Source organism: Aristolochia californica, unplaced genomic scaffold, assembly GCF_029961685.1.
Source record: "Aristolochia californica isolate CCGP_79_NKW_82.1479 unplaced genomic scaffold, dmAriCali1.0.hap1 SCAF_2, whole genome shotgun sequence".
In the NCBI taxonomy this organism is placed as follows: Eukaryota; Viridiplantae; Streptophyta; class Magnoliopsida; order Piperales; family Aristolochiaceae; genus Aristolochia; species Aristolochia californica.
In genome coordinates, this window is record NW_027181881.1 from 5,981,434 (window position 1) to 5,994,596 (window position 13,163).

Here is a 13,163-nt window from a genome sequence, read left to right on the forward strand (position 1 = left end):
AGCAACCATCTATTGAAATATCCCAGTTTTCTTCTATTTTACATGAGTCGTTTTCTGCCCTTTTCTTCTTTCCTGACATTAATTACAGTCTGAATTTGCTTACAGGCTTTTGGTTGATAGGCACCAGAAGTTGTGCTTAATTATTTCTTACAAGTTGAAAATTTCCAAAATAAAAATTTGTAGACCCACTAAAATATGAGAGTCTATTAGTCTATTGAGGAGACTAATTTGTTAGGTCGGGTGAGGAACAAACCTAGAGAGAGGGAGCAAGCTCAAGATGAACACATAAGATTTATAGTAGTTCACAATTTTATTTCAGATTGCTAATCAACTCCAACGGACTTTCTATCTAGGAGTACAAAATCTACTAAGGTCACCCTATGGCATTTACAACAAATTGTCTCTAAGGCTAATTATGCCATTCAATTGACCACAACAGTCAATTTACAATAGCATACCTCACTTAGATTTACAATAGCAAACTAGGCAAATAGACTAGACTTACAAAGGGATTTTCAACATCTAACTAAGCTACACAAGCTTAATCCCACACAAGGATTTGCGGCAACTCACTAGGCACATAAGCCAAGACCCAAAAATGGGAGTATCAACATTGTCTGCCAGAACAAGGACTAACAACTTACTCAACAACAAACAGAGCTTCACAACCTTACCATTTCAGCCACACATGGCTTTTTTCAATCAAATTAATTTGAAAGTGTTCTTGCCTACTCAAGACTTAACCAAATTTGCAAGGTTTACTTACTCAAAATATAGTCAAATATAAATGCCCCTAAATAGACAGATTTTACAACCTAAGCACAAACAAATAGGTACACCAATCTTGTGTACCTACTCAATGTAACTAGCGGCTCAAAGAAACTTAAATGATTTAATTTCAAAATATTAGTTCAAGGTACGTCTTGGATTGGTTTTTTTAAATCGGGGGGCATACACGCAAAGGATAGTAAAGTATAGCCTATAAGTACTTTGAACTTTAGTAAATGATTTCAAAGTGCAACGACACTACTTTGGTGTACTTGACCAAGTATAATATGTTAGACCAATGGTACAATCATGTTGATCTCCATTATTTTGATGATAACAAAATGGGTATCTTGAAAGAGTGCTACTAACAATGTTATCATCATATTTTAGACTCGTACCTTCCAACACATATATTTCAAAGTCTATCACAAAAGCTTAACACAAAAGAATGCCCAATCAAGTTGCCAAGTTAAGACTTGAAGTGTAAAACATTGAAAATTGTTGCTAAGGAGAACTTACAAAGAAGAAGAATGAAGACTTGAAGACTAAAGTAAAAGTCAAACTAAAAAAACTCAAGAACTCTACCCATGTAAGTAGATAGCAAAAATAACTTCAATTGTTTAAGCACATTTATGTTATGGAAATTTAGGGCATGAAATATTTTAAAACAATGTTTTACCAGATACATACAAATATTTTACAATAGAAAATCCTTAGAATAGCCTATATTATATTTAAACGTCAATATAATAAACTAGTATATGACATGATCGATCAACCTACATGGGCTTGATCAATCATCCAAAATGCAGTCTAGTATAACCTATAAAGCATGATTGATCATTGACTCAACATGATCGATCATACAAAATCCTGCTAGGTAAGGTCATAAACCATGATCGATCATCCTCTATTTCATGATCGACCACAAAGAATCATCATTCAAGATAAAGTTATAAAGCATTATACATCAACCCCTATTGAATGGCCAGTCATATAAAATTTTGCATAGCCAGTTCTATAAAGCATGATTGATTAATCAATTTGGGTTAATATAGAGAATCCTCAGATACTTGAAGAAGGCTCGAGGATAAGGGCTTTTATATAAATGCCAAGATCAGCTTAACATTGAAAGTTTTGTTGATGCAGATTGGGTTGGATATTTGAACGATAGATAATCCATCTCAAGGTTCTGTACCCTAGTCAGAGGCAACCTTGTGACATAAAAAAGTAAAAAAAAAAAAATTAGTAGCAAGATCCAGTGTTGAGGCAAAATATCGAGCTATGACACATACAGTAAGTGAACTTCCACAAATCAAATCTCTCCTATAAAAAATGGGATTTATCAAAGGTGGCTCGATGGAACTCCCACATGATAATCAAGTTGCAATCCACATTGCTTCCAACCCAAATTTTCATGAAAAACTAAGCATATCAAAGTTGATTATCACTTTATTAGAGAGAAGCTGCAACCAAGCATTATAAGTCTAAAATATGTCTCATCTCACAATCGACTTGCGTATATACTCACAAAATTAGTTAGCTCGAAAGTTTTCTCCATTATGAGCACCAAACTGGGGATAGATGATGTCTTCTCACCACCAACTTGAGAGGGAGTATTAGAAGGTACCCATGTAAAGTGGTGGCATGGTTAGTAAATAGAGGAGGATCTCACTCACGTGTAGGGGTGGAAAAGGGATAAATAAGGATGACTTCCACAAGGATGGCATAAGGTGTAATTATATAAGATGATGCACATCCACTTATGTCTTTTTTCCCTTAAAACTACATGCTTTAAGGGCATTGTAGTCATTGTAAAATTTCTTCCACAACTATAAATAAGAGCTTCAAGGCATGGGGTAGAGCATCAAGCTTCTCCTCTTCTCACTCATGTTCCTAATCTATTCTATCATTTCCCACAAGCTCTCTCTCTCTCTCTCTTGTCAACTAGTCATCCCTATCTTGTTCCTCTCTTCTTCTTTCTTCTTCCTTTATTCTCTTCTTCTTCCTCCTCTCTTTTTCATCCACCTTGATCGAGGTTTTCCACTATGGAATCCTACATTCTACAATAACTAAATTTGTAGTCGTCAATAATAACTAACTAGACACCTAGATTTGCAACTTGTGTACAAATAATAATTTTATACAATTGAACAACCAACTCTCAAGTATGCTACATATGCATAAAGAAGGTTGCTACCAAAACGGAAAGAACATGATGTCAAAGTAAAACAAACAAGAACTTGTAATTACTTGTTGTAGTGCTGCTCATTCAATCCCACTATCTTGTACTTGGTACTTATATAAAAATTATCTTCACCCTAATTTAGACGTGAGCCTTTTGGAAAAACCTCAAACTGAGGAAAATCAATCTGCAGGTGAGCTTGGAAGAAAAAGCTAGGGTATCAAGATTTAATGGTAGGTGATAGCAAGGAAGATGGATGTTGTTGAAGAACGGGTCTCAAGGGCCGAGAGAGCTAATGGATTTTTTTTTATCAATAAAAGACTAACATGGACCATGGAAGGGTATGGAAGGGCAAACAGAAAATGACTAGTTTATTCAAAGGACAAAAATAAAGGGAAAAAAAAATAAAAGGGTGTACTAAGTGCTCTATTGTGGCTATTGTTTCCCACCTCTTCCTCAACAGTTAAAAGTGTTGATAATTTGATAAGATGATATACATAATCGGTTTTCTAGAAAAATTGTGAGCCGCTTCTCTGTCAATGGAGTTTAGCTGCCTAAAGACATTTGCTTTAGGGTCACTTTGGCTGAACGAAGAGTTCATCCATTCGGACAAACCGTTATAGCTGCCTGTCATCTTGCACATGCTGCGTGCAAAGTTTAAAAACCAGAGAGCTCGTCATCTTCGCAGTCCCGACCATGATCAAAGCAATCATGTCTTCCTCAGCTTCCTCAATTGCCTCCTTCCTCTTAATCATCCTTTTGTCAATGGTGAGTGCAGCTCCGCTTCTCAGTTCCCTCGCAAAGGATCCGAAGACAAACCAATACACGGCGACGGTTTACGTAAGAACACCTCCCAGACCCAAAACTCTGGTTCTTGACCTCGGCTTCTTCTTCTCGTGGGTAGACTGCGAAAATGGCTATGGCTTCTCTTTCGTCCCCATCTTCTGCAACTCCTCCCTCTGCGCCTCCCTTAACTCCATCGCCTGTTCCAAATGCTTTTCCCGTTCGAAGCCAGCCTGTGCCAATGATTCCTGCGCTGTTTTCCCCGAGAATCCCTTTACTCGCCGCAGAGCCATGGCCAGCGGCATCATCGACTCCCTTGCGCTCCCTCAAACCGATGGATATAACCCTGGTCCCCTTTCAATTCTTCCGCGGTTCTTCCACTCCTGTTCACCCACCTTCCTTCTCAAGGGCCTCGCCAAGGGCTCGTCGGGCGTACTGGCTCTGGGAAGGTCAAATTTTTCTCTTCCAGCGCAGGTTAGTACAGCCCTCTCCCTGCCAAACGTCTTTGCTCTCTGCCTCTCTGGTTCCCCATCAGCTCCAGGCGTCGCTTTCTACGGCACGAGGGGACCCTACTATTTCCTACCTGGAACCGATGCGTCTCTCTCCCTGACGTACACACCGCTCCTACTCAGTTCCTCCGGCGACCCCGATATGATGATTCTCGGCCAACCCTCCCATGAATACTTTATAAATGTCACATCCATCAAGGTTAATGGAAAGCCGGTGAGAGTGAATTCGACGCCTCCGGCGGTCGACAACCAGGGCTTTGGCGGGTGCAAGATCAGCACCGTCACGACTTACACTGTCATGGAAACTTCCATCTTCCAGTCTTTTGCGGCCGCTTTTATCGAAGAAGCGGCACCGATGAACCTGACAGTAGTCAAGCGCGTGAAGCCGTTCGGAGCTTGTTTCAGCACTGAGGGCATCCCGAGCGCAAAAGCAGGACCGGTCGTGCCCACCATTGACCTCGTACTGAAGGGCGAGAACGTGTACTGGAGGATTTACGGCGCTAATTCGATGGTGGTCGTCAAGGACAACGTGATGTGCCTTGCTTTCGTGGATGGAGGAAAGAACACAAGAACTTCGATCATCATAGGAGGTTATCAAATGGAAGATAATTTACTGCAGTTTGATTTAGAAAAGGAGACAATTGGGTTTAGTTCTTCCCTTCTGTTAAGGGAAACTACCTGCTCTAATTTTAATTTTACTTCAAATTTCTAGTATATGATCAGATGTTTTTCCTGGAACTGTAATGTGCATTTGTGTGTGAATGTGATTAATCTTAATTTCTGCTCGATCACTATAATTGCTCTGTCATTGCTTCATGATCCGTAAACAATAAAACATTAGGCAAAGCTGTTGATAAGAAAACTGTAGCCTTCGTGTTCAGTCTGCCACCGCGAGGAACTCGTCTGCTTCGAAGGAGACCACACGAAATCTGGTCTTGGAGTCTTCCTTGCTTAGATGGAAACAAAAGAAACCGTCAAAGCACGGAGTTGACCGGATGAAAAAAATGTGACGTGACATATATATGATACATGCGCCTGTAATTTTCGAAAAATCCCGTTGAAGTGTTACCTGGATTCCGTCTCTTAGCGGCAGATGGTCCCATAAATTCCGGCTCGCACATCTTCCGTTACGAAAGGCAGATAAGTCATTCTGTGGGGATCAGATTTTCAGCAACAGGGCAGTTTTCGTAATTTTCTCTTCTAATGGGTAAAAATGAGGAAGCGGGGTTCAAATCAATTTTCCAAAGTTTGGATATTTAAATATAGGCACAACTCAATGTCCTCAAGATATTTGGAGGTGTATACATAAGTTTCCCACATACATCACATTGATCGATCAATATAAAGTGAGTGATCCATGAATTGAGTGTATTCACTATATTTTTGTTAGAAATGCCTTATTTATCAATTGGTATGATCAATCAATATTTTTTAGTGGCCTCACAAGTTAGTTGAAGGATTAGTGTACACAAACTGGTCAATCATGACTTGAAGTTACTAGCTGAGCAATAAATATATGATTGATCAATGTCTAGGCAATGATTGATCATGCATTGAGTCCTCGCTGGCATGATTTTGTTCGATCATTAAGTCTAATAGGGTGATCGATCACGCTTTATAAATTTTTTATGCCTCGACATGTAGGGTGGATAAGTCCACAATAAATTATCGATCATGCTTTATAGCATATTTTGGTCAATTTTGGTTGATTGATCAATGTTGACATATTGATCAGTCATGCTTTAAATTTCTTGCCAATGCATATTCTAGTTGATTGATCGTTGAAAGATGATGATAGATCAATCAAAAGCCAGTTTGCTATGATTGACTTCAAAGCAAGATAATTTTTATTCCTAAGGTGTTCTTGCAAGTTTTAGTCATATGTATGCATCAACTAAACACAATTTTGAAAAAAAATTACTCTAAAGCTCCATACCATACATGTGTTTAAATAATTGGAGTTTAGTGGTTGTCTACTTACAAGCTAGAGTTCTTGAGATGTTTATACGACTTAAACTCTAATCTTTAATTTTCTGCTCTGGTTCTTTTTATAAGTTATTCTTCTCAACAACAATCTTTGACGTCGGTTTGCTTCAGGTCTTGACCTGACAACTTGATGGAACAACCTTTTTGTCTTGAGTTTGGTATAGACCACATAATGTCCGTGTTGGAAGGAACGTGTCTAACTACACAAATAACACCATTAGTAGCACACTTCAAAGCTACCCTATATGTTATCATCAAAATAATGGAGATCAATATGATTCTACTCTAGGTCTAACAATGTTTTCCATGTAAGTTAGATCTCTACTTCAAATATTTCTTTCAACAAAGAATTTTTCAAATCTCTTACCAATGATTTATGGTCAAACAGAACCAATCAATTGAATCATTTGATTTTAAAGTGAATCCTTTTTTTGCTTAATAAGAAGTGAAAAAAGTTCGATTTCAGTTTAACCTAGTTAAATTGGTCATTTTTGTCCATTTTCTTATAAAATTGATTTAAACAAACTAGAACCAAAAAGTGTTTGCCTCAAAATCTCCATTCAATGATGTTTTTATGATGACAAACAAGTAGAACAATTATGTGCCGTGAAAGAATTTTTGTTCAATCAAATCCAAGTGAAGAGCATTAATTGTATCAAATGTTCGAACAAGAAAGATCCTTTGAACAAAGCTACCACAATAGAAAAGTTAAAGATGAGGCATTGCTCGAACAAGAGTATAATATTCAAACAACACACATTGGTAGGGGTGGTATAGAGTCGAGCCTAGTTCGAGCCTGCCTATGCTCGAGTTGGGCTTGATTTAAATATTTCAAATTCAAGCTCGAGTTGAGCCCAGCCTCGAGCCGAAAATTGTAATCGAGCTCGAGCCCAATAATTTTAACCGAGTTCGAGCCAAGTATGAGCTCCAACCTATATTTAAAACTTTGAATAAAATACATGTCAAATAAACGTTATATAAAATTATGCATAAAATTTACTTAAAATTGGGCATGACCTCTACAAATCTTAAGAAATATGAAAAATACAACTATGAAAAGAACACATACAGTGGATAACCTTGGACAAGGGACATAAATATAATGCCTATTGCAATCTATATCATATGGAACAGGAAATCCATGCTCTTGCAAAGCCTGCATCACATAGACGTCACAGAGAGAAATCAAGAGTTGATTCTTGTTAATAACATTAAAACAAGACAAAAAAGAAAGAAAGAAGAAGAGTAACAAACCTTCAAAAAAGCATATTCTTTGAGTGCAGCAAGCCATAACAAGTACAACCAGTTATAGCTTTGCCGGTGCAATAGATAATCACACTTGGATTTGACAGCTCTGAAAGAGATTCTACCAAGCCTGTGCAACTTCATTGCCAAAGTTGTACCATCTTTTGTTGCAATCTCAAAAATGTCTTCAAAGAGAAAAAAAAAAAAGGTCAAGGTTATGCAAGAGATAAAAACATAGGAATTATTTTGAGCAGAAGAGAAATTGAATGAATGGAAAGAAACATGACAACATCAATAAGACCTTCTGTCAAGGAAGGTCACCTAACTCTTTGACAACACCTATTTGATGACCAATAGCTGCAAATATGCCCCTATTAATCAATTTTTTTATTACAAAAAAATCATATCCTAGATAGGTCAACTGAAATCCATCATTTGTAGATATACCAAAAGTATAGTCATGAGATAATAGAATTAAGCTTCTAAAAATACAATTAAGTACCCAAACAAATGTAGAGAACCACATTTTGATGAGTCATGATGCATCAGCTTGTGTTTGAGTAAATTCTTCAACACCTTGTATCTGCCTCCATGCCTGAATTCAAAAAGAGTTAGTATCAACATAGATTAAAAAAATGTGCTTGTTTGTGTGTATGTGCACACTTGTATTTTAAGTGGGAATCCATGTAAACTAAACACATAACTAGAGAGCCAAAAGAGTGTTTTAAGAAGGAATCCATGTTATCTAACAAAAAACTAAGAGACAAAAGAATGAAACATCGTGGCATATAGTAGGCTAGTTAGAATGAGCAAATCACCATACTGAAATGGTGCAATATGAGCCACCAATCAGTATGTAATCTAACTGATTTAATAATGATGACAATGATCATGGACATATGGTCTTTCATGAAATTAGATAAGTGAATTTAAAGATTCACAACATAAGTCCAAATGCTAGTTATTTATAGAACAACTTCCATACCCTCTATCCATCCCTCAGTGCAAGTCCTATATACTTTCAAGGAGAGTAGAACTCCAGATCTTTGGTGAAATAAAGGGAAGGTAAAATTTTATAAAATCAATGGAGTTGGTTAGACAGCAAAATCAGTCTTTTTTAAAGTCCTAGACCCATTCACTGTTTTCTTTGTTCTATTATCTTTTCATCTCTGTTTTGTTTCGAGAAAACTGGTCGACTTAGAAAGGCTTTCACTGCCCTTTCCCCAAAGAAAAAGAGAGTATAAATTACTCCTTAGACTAGGCATAAGTTACCCAACTTCTTCCAAGATAATTGCCACTAGCTCTCTTAACAGAGAACAGATCAATCGAGTTCCCGTTTGGTCTCAAGGGGGGAATATTTTGAAGGCAATGTCAGTGACTAACGAGCTCCCGAATAAAAATAAAAATAAATAATATAAAAAATAAAATAAGAAGAAAGGAAGAAGGACTGACTGAATTACTGAATTTAATTTAGTCCAGTGATGTGATCAACCAGCATGGCAGGAATAATTAATGCAACAATTCAAAGAACAAACGGTGAAGAAACGAGTAAAACGCATAAATTCAAAAACATCAATCTAGATAATAGTACGATGGCACCTTACTGTTAAGGTTACCCAACATACAAACTATGAAAAAGGTAAAATTTTCCCACACATAAATTTCTCAATCCCATCTCAACCGAGGTTAGAACACTAAAATAATCCTTCAAAAAATATCTGAGAGTGTTACACACGATATGGAAGCGTTCCTGTGGAAGCAGCATATGAAAACAGTAGGTTTGAAGATGAAGATGAGTGAAGAGGATGTGAATCATGATTCTTCCGGGGTTCAGGTTTCATCCCATAGATGAAAACATTCGTGTCTTTGTGCTGGAAGCCGGGAACGAAAGGGTGAGAAATGAGATTCAAGCGATTGCGATCCTAGCTCCCGCACTCTCTTTGGATTATGTAAATGAGTAGGCTTGTGAGCTCATGAACTGAACCAGCGTGAGTTCAAGTTTGGCTCATTTGATTAAACGAATTGCAACCTGATCTCAAATTCGATTTGAGATCGAAAAAACTCGAACCGAGCCAAGCCGATGTCAAATCGAGCTCAAGCTACTCGTGAACCGGCTCGGTTTGATGCCACCCATATACATTGGCAACAACTTCTAGAGAAAGAAGAATTTTTGAACAAAGGGATTGTTCAAATAATGAAGACCGAAAAAAAATTCTGTTGAAATGAAGATTGTTCAAACAAGAGCAATGTTTGAACTATGTGAAGCAACAAAAATTGTACTAAAGAGGATGTTTGAACAAGGGCATTGTTCGAACACTGTGAATTAAAAGAGATTTGGTGAAAATGAGATGTTAGAACAACAACAAAGTTCAAACAAAGGCTCATGATTTGAGGATTTGGAGATTAAGGGATGTCCAAAAAAGGTTGAGTGTTTGCACAGACGCACAATGATAAGGCCTCATTGCACATGAATGCTTGAATAGTCAAGTATGTTTGATTAGTGGAAGTCCATAACGTTGCAAGGGGATATTCTGAGCCTCAATTTAGCCACTATATGTAGGTCATTGGTATCTGTAAGTGACCTACCATTAGGATCGATAGCTCAAACCAAAATTTTTAAGTATTTACTCATATTTTTACCTATGATTTGGCAGATGTTATAAAAGGATAAAAAATCTATTTCTAAGCCAAATAACTCCACTTTAGACTATTAAAGACTGGTTTTAAGTTGATTTTCCAAATCAAAACAAGAAGAGCATGCCACATTGACTAGGAAGCTATCCAAAGCGACCAAGAGTGCCTTTAAACCATCTTTGGTTATGAATTTTGGATAGAAACAACTAAATCTTTCGGCCTTTCAAAAATAGCTAAATGCATTGATCTTATACTATGAAATTAAGTTTGTACTAATTGTTTTGACTGCTGATTCCATGCACTATTCTTTAAAATCAAATCTATACTTGTACCATATTATATTGTTTCCCAAAAAAAGTATTTGATTTTGCTTCCCCATTGAGTTGGCTTTGGCATGCTCAAAAGCACACTAAGCTATTTAATTTGAATTCGTTATGTGCACATGTATAACTTTAATGATCATTTATGCATCCATTTTGAAATCAATCTAGGTTCAAAAAATCTCATGAAGGCTTAAATTTATCACCATTCTCCATTTGATGCATTTTACAAGGGCTGCATTTTCTCTTATGTTTTAAATTTTTCCTGTAAGAGCTTAGCACTTTCAAATCAACTTGTTTGAAAATTAAATTGAGTTGTTCTCATAAAACAAAATGCCTCGTAGCGGAGTGGTATGTTTATGCGTGGCTATGTGAAATTAACCTACTTGAAATTTGTATTTGGACTTAATTGTAAGCAAGTAACCCTTGCAATGTGATTGGTCAAATCTCGTCAAGGTAGGACTAACCTTCAACTCAATCTCTTGAGAAAGTTGTTGCTACTAAAGTTGATGTGCAAAAGCCCTAATTGTAGGTATAGACTGTCAAGTCTATTTATTGTTGATAAACCTTATGCATGTCTAGGCTTGACTGCCTACTTCGATGCTATAATCTGTGTTAAAGTCTAGGCTAAAAGCCTAGTGTTTTGTAACCAATGTGAAGGTGTACTGTGCGAATTGTTGTTGTGGTCAATTGCATAAATCCCTATGTGGGTGACATTATAATTTGACCATTGTGGCAATATGTTCTAGATATCATTTGACTTTTTTACATAGTGAATTCAATCCCAAAGTGCAATCGCAGTAGGAGTAGATATAGCAACTTGAGTTTGGGTTCTAAACCCTTAAGTATCAATTGTGTGATTGTTACTATTTTCATTGGACTTATTTTACAATCTAATTGAAAATAGATCCATCATAAAAATGGAAGATCACACATAGCTAAACCTTCAAACTTAAGGTACAATGAAAACTTTTGGAGCTTTAGGACAAAATTGCATAGTCTACTTGTTTTATCGATGCATATATGTTTTAAATTTGTTAGAATCTTTTAAGATAAATAATCATGCTTTGAAAACACACTTAGATATCTAACATTGGATTGATTGATTAACATTTACCAATGATCGATCAACTAGAATGCGCATAGCCAAAATATAAAGCATGATTGATGATCCCTTGTAAATTGATCAATCAATGATGCCCAAGCAATGTCAAATTATGAAGAATGATGGATCAACCACTTGACATTGATCAATCATATAAAATTTTTCCAACAAGAGATACAAAGCATGATTGATTATAGGAGCATTGTTGATCAATCATAATTGCAATATCAAACCAGTAAGAATTTTGATTGATAGATCAGTCCTTAGACAATGATCGGTCAACTTAACTTGTCAGACTCAATGAAAAGATATTAATCAATCATACCATCGATCAATAAACCTTTTTTAGACAAAAATATAATCGTTACACTCGATTGATAGATCAATACTTTGCAATCATTGATCAATGACATGTCAACTTTTTGTAACCGGACATTTAACAGCTAGCTTGGCTTGGGGAACTTATAAATACCCTACAAATGTTCTTTTTGAGAAGTGTTCAGCATTTATTGGCATACCTACTACAATCTTATCATTCAATCTTGAAATTTCGTCTAAGTTAATACTTAAGAGATAGAGATCCTTGTTTTGCAAAACCAATCAATTTCTCTCAATTTTTTCATGTGCATTCATTTAGTCAAGCTCCAAATCATCATCGTTATGCATCAAAGGAAGGGAGAAGGGGTGTCTCTCCAAGTTTATAAAGGGTGTAAGTTTTTCTTTGTCCTTGTAATTTTTTTATTTTATTTGAGAGGTTCATTTAGAACCTTGAATCTAGATTGAAGAGCTTGTTAGAGCTAGAATTTAGCTCAATCTCAATGGAGATTACTTGTAATCGTATATTTGAGCATACAAGTGGCATAAATGAGAGCCGAAATCTCTTTTGCATAGATCCAAGTTAATAGAACTCATATTAATAGAATTTTCTACACAAAGGTTCTTGGGTGGTGAATACCATTAAGGGAACATCAATAACAAAAAATCTGGTGTTATTATAGTGTGTGCACGCTTTACCTTTACTTTCATTTGTATTTATTTTAAATTGTAGACACTTGCTTATAATTGTAAACACTAAATTCCCTCCCACACCCCCCCCCCCTCTCTTGAGAAGCCACTTGGACCAACACCTTGTGGTTGTTTTATTCTCTAATTAAGCTACAACTACCAATATCATTGTTAGTTTAATTTATGTTTCATGGCATATCGTCATTTGACATTGGATTTATGGACTCAAAGTAGATTAACCTCCATAGATCATTTGTATAATCCTTGGAACAATAATCAAAAAAGTTCTTCTTGTTTCTTCACATACCCTATGATGTATGTGCCTGGAAACTGAGTCAATTGCCATCTCAATCTTTTAAAAATACAAGTCATTGTGCTCAAACTTCTTTTTCTATCATCGTCGTCATACAAATAATTACTTGAAAAAGGCAAATGTTGAGTGAGTGGTTTCTTGATTTGATCCTCTTTAATAGATCCCATCCACTCTGTTAGTGATTTTGTCCAAGCTTTTGATTATTCTCTTCGTTCATAAACTAGTTGCATTAACTTCAATCTTACCTTGTCAATCATATGAAGTTTAACAATGCATGTGGTTGTAGCATCCAATTATTAAAACTCTCAAC

At 36.3% G+C, this 13,163-nt stretch overlaps 1 protein-coding gene across 1 annotated transcript; it reads left to right on the forward strand.

Annotated features, from left to right (window-relative positions):
- The first annotated feature begins 3,664 nt into the window (after positions 1 to 3,664).
- LOC137957224 (probable aspartic proteinase GIP2) lies at positions 3,665 to 4,957 on the forward strand. Its single transcript, XM_068804970.1, has one exon. The coding sequence runs from the start codon at positions 3,665 to 3,667 to the stop codon at positions 4,955 to 4,957; it is 1,293 nt and encodes a 430-aa protein (XP_068661071.1).
- Positions 4,958 to 13,163: the final 8,206 nt, after the last annotated feature.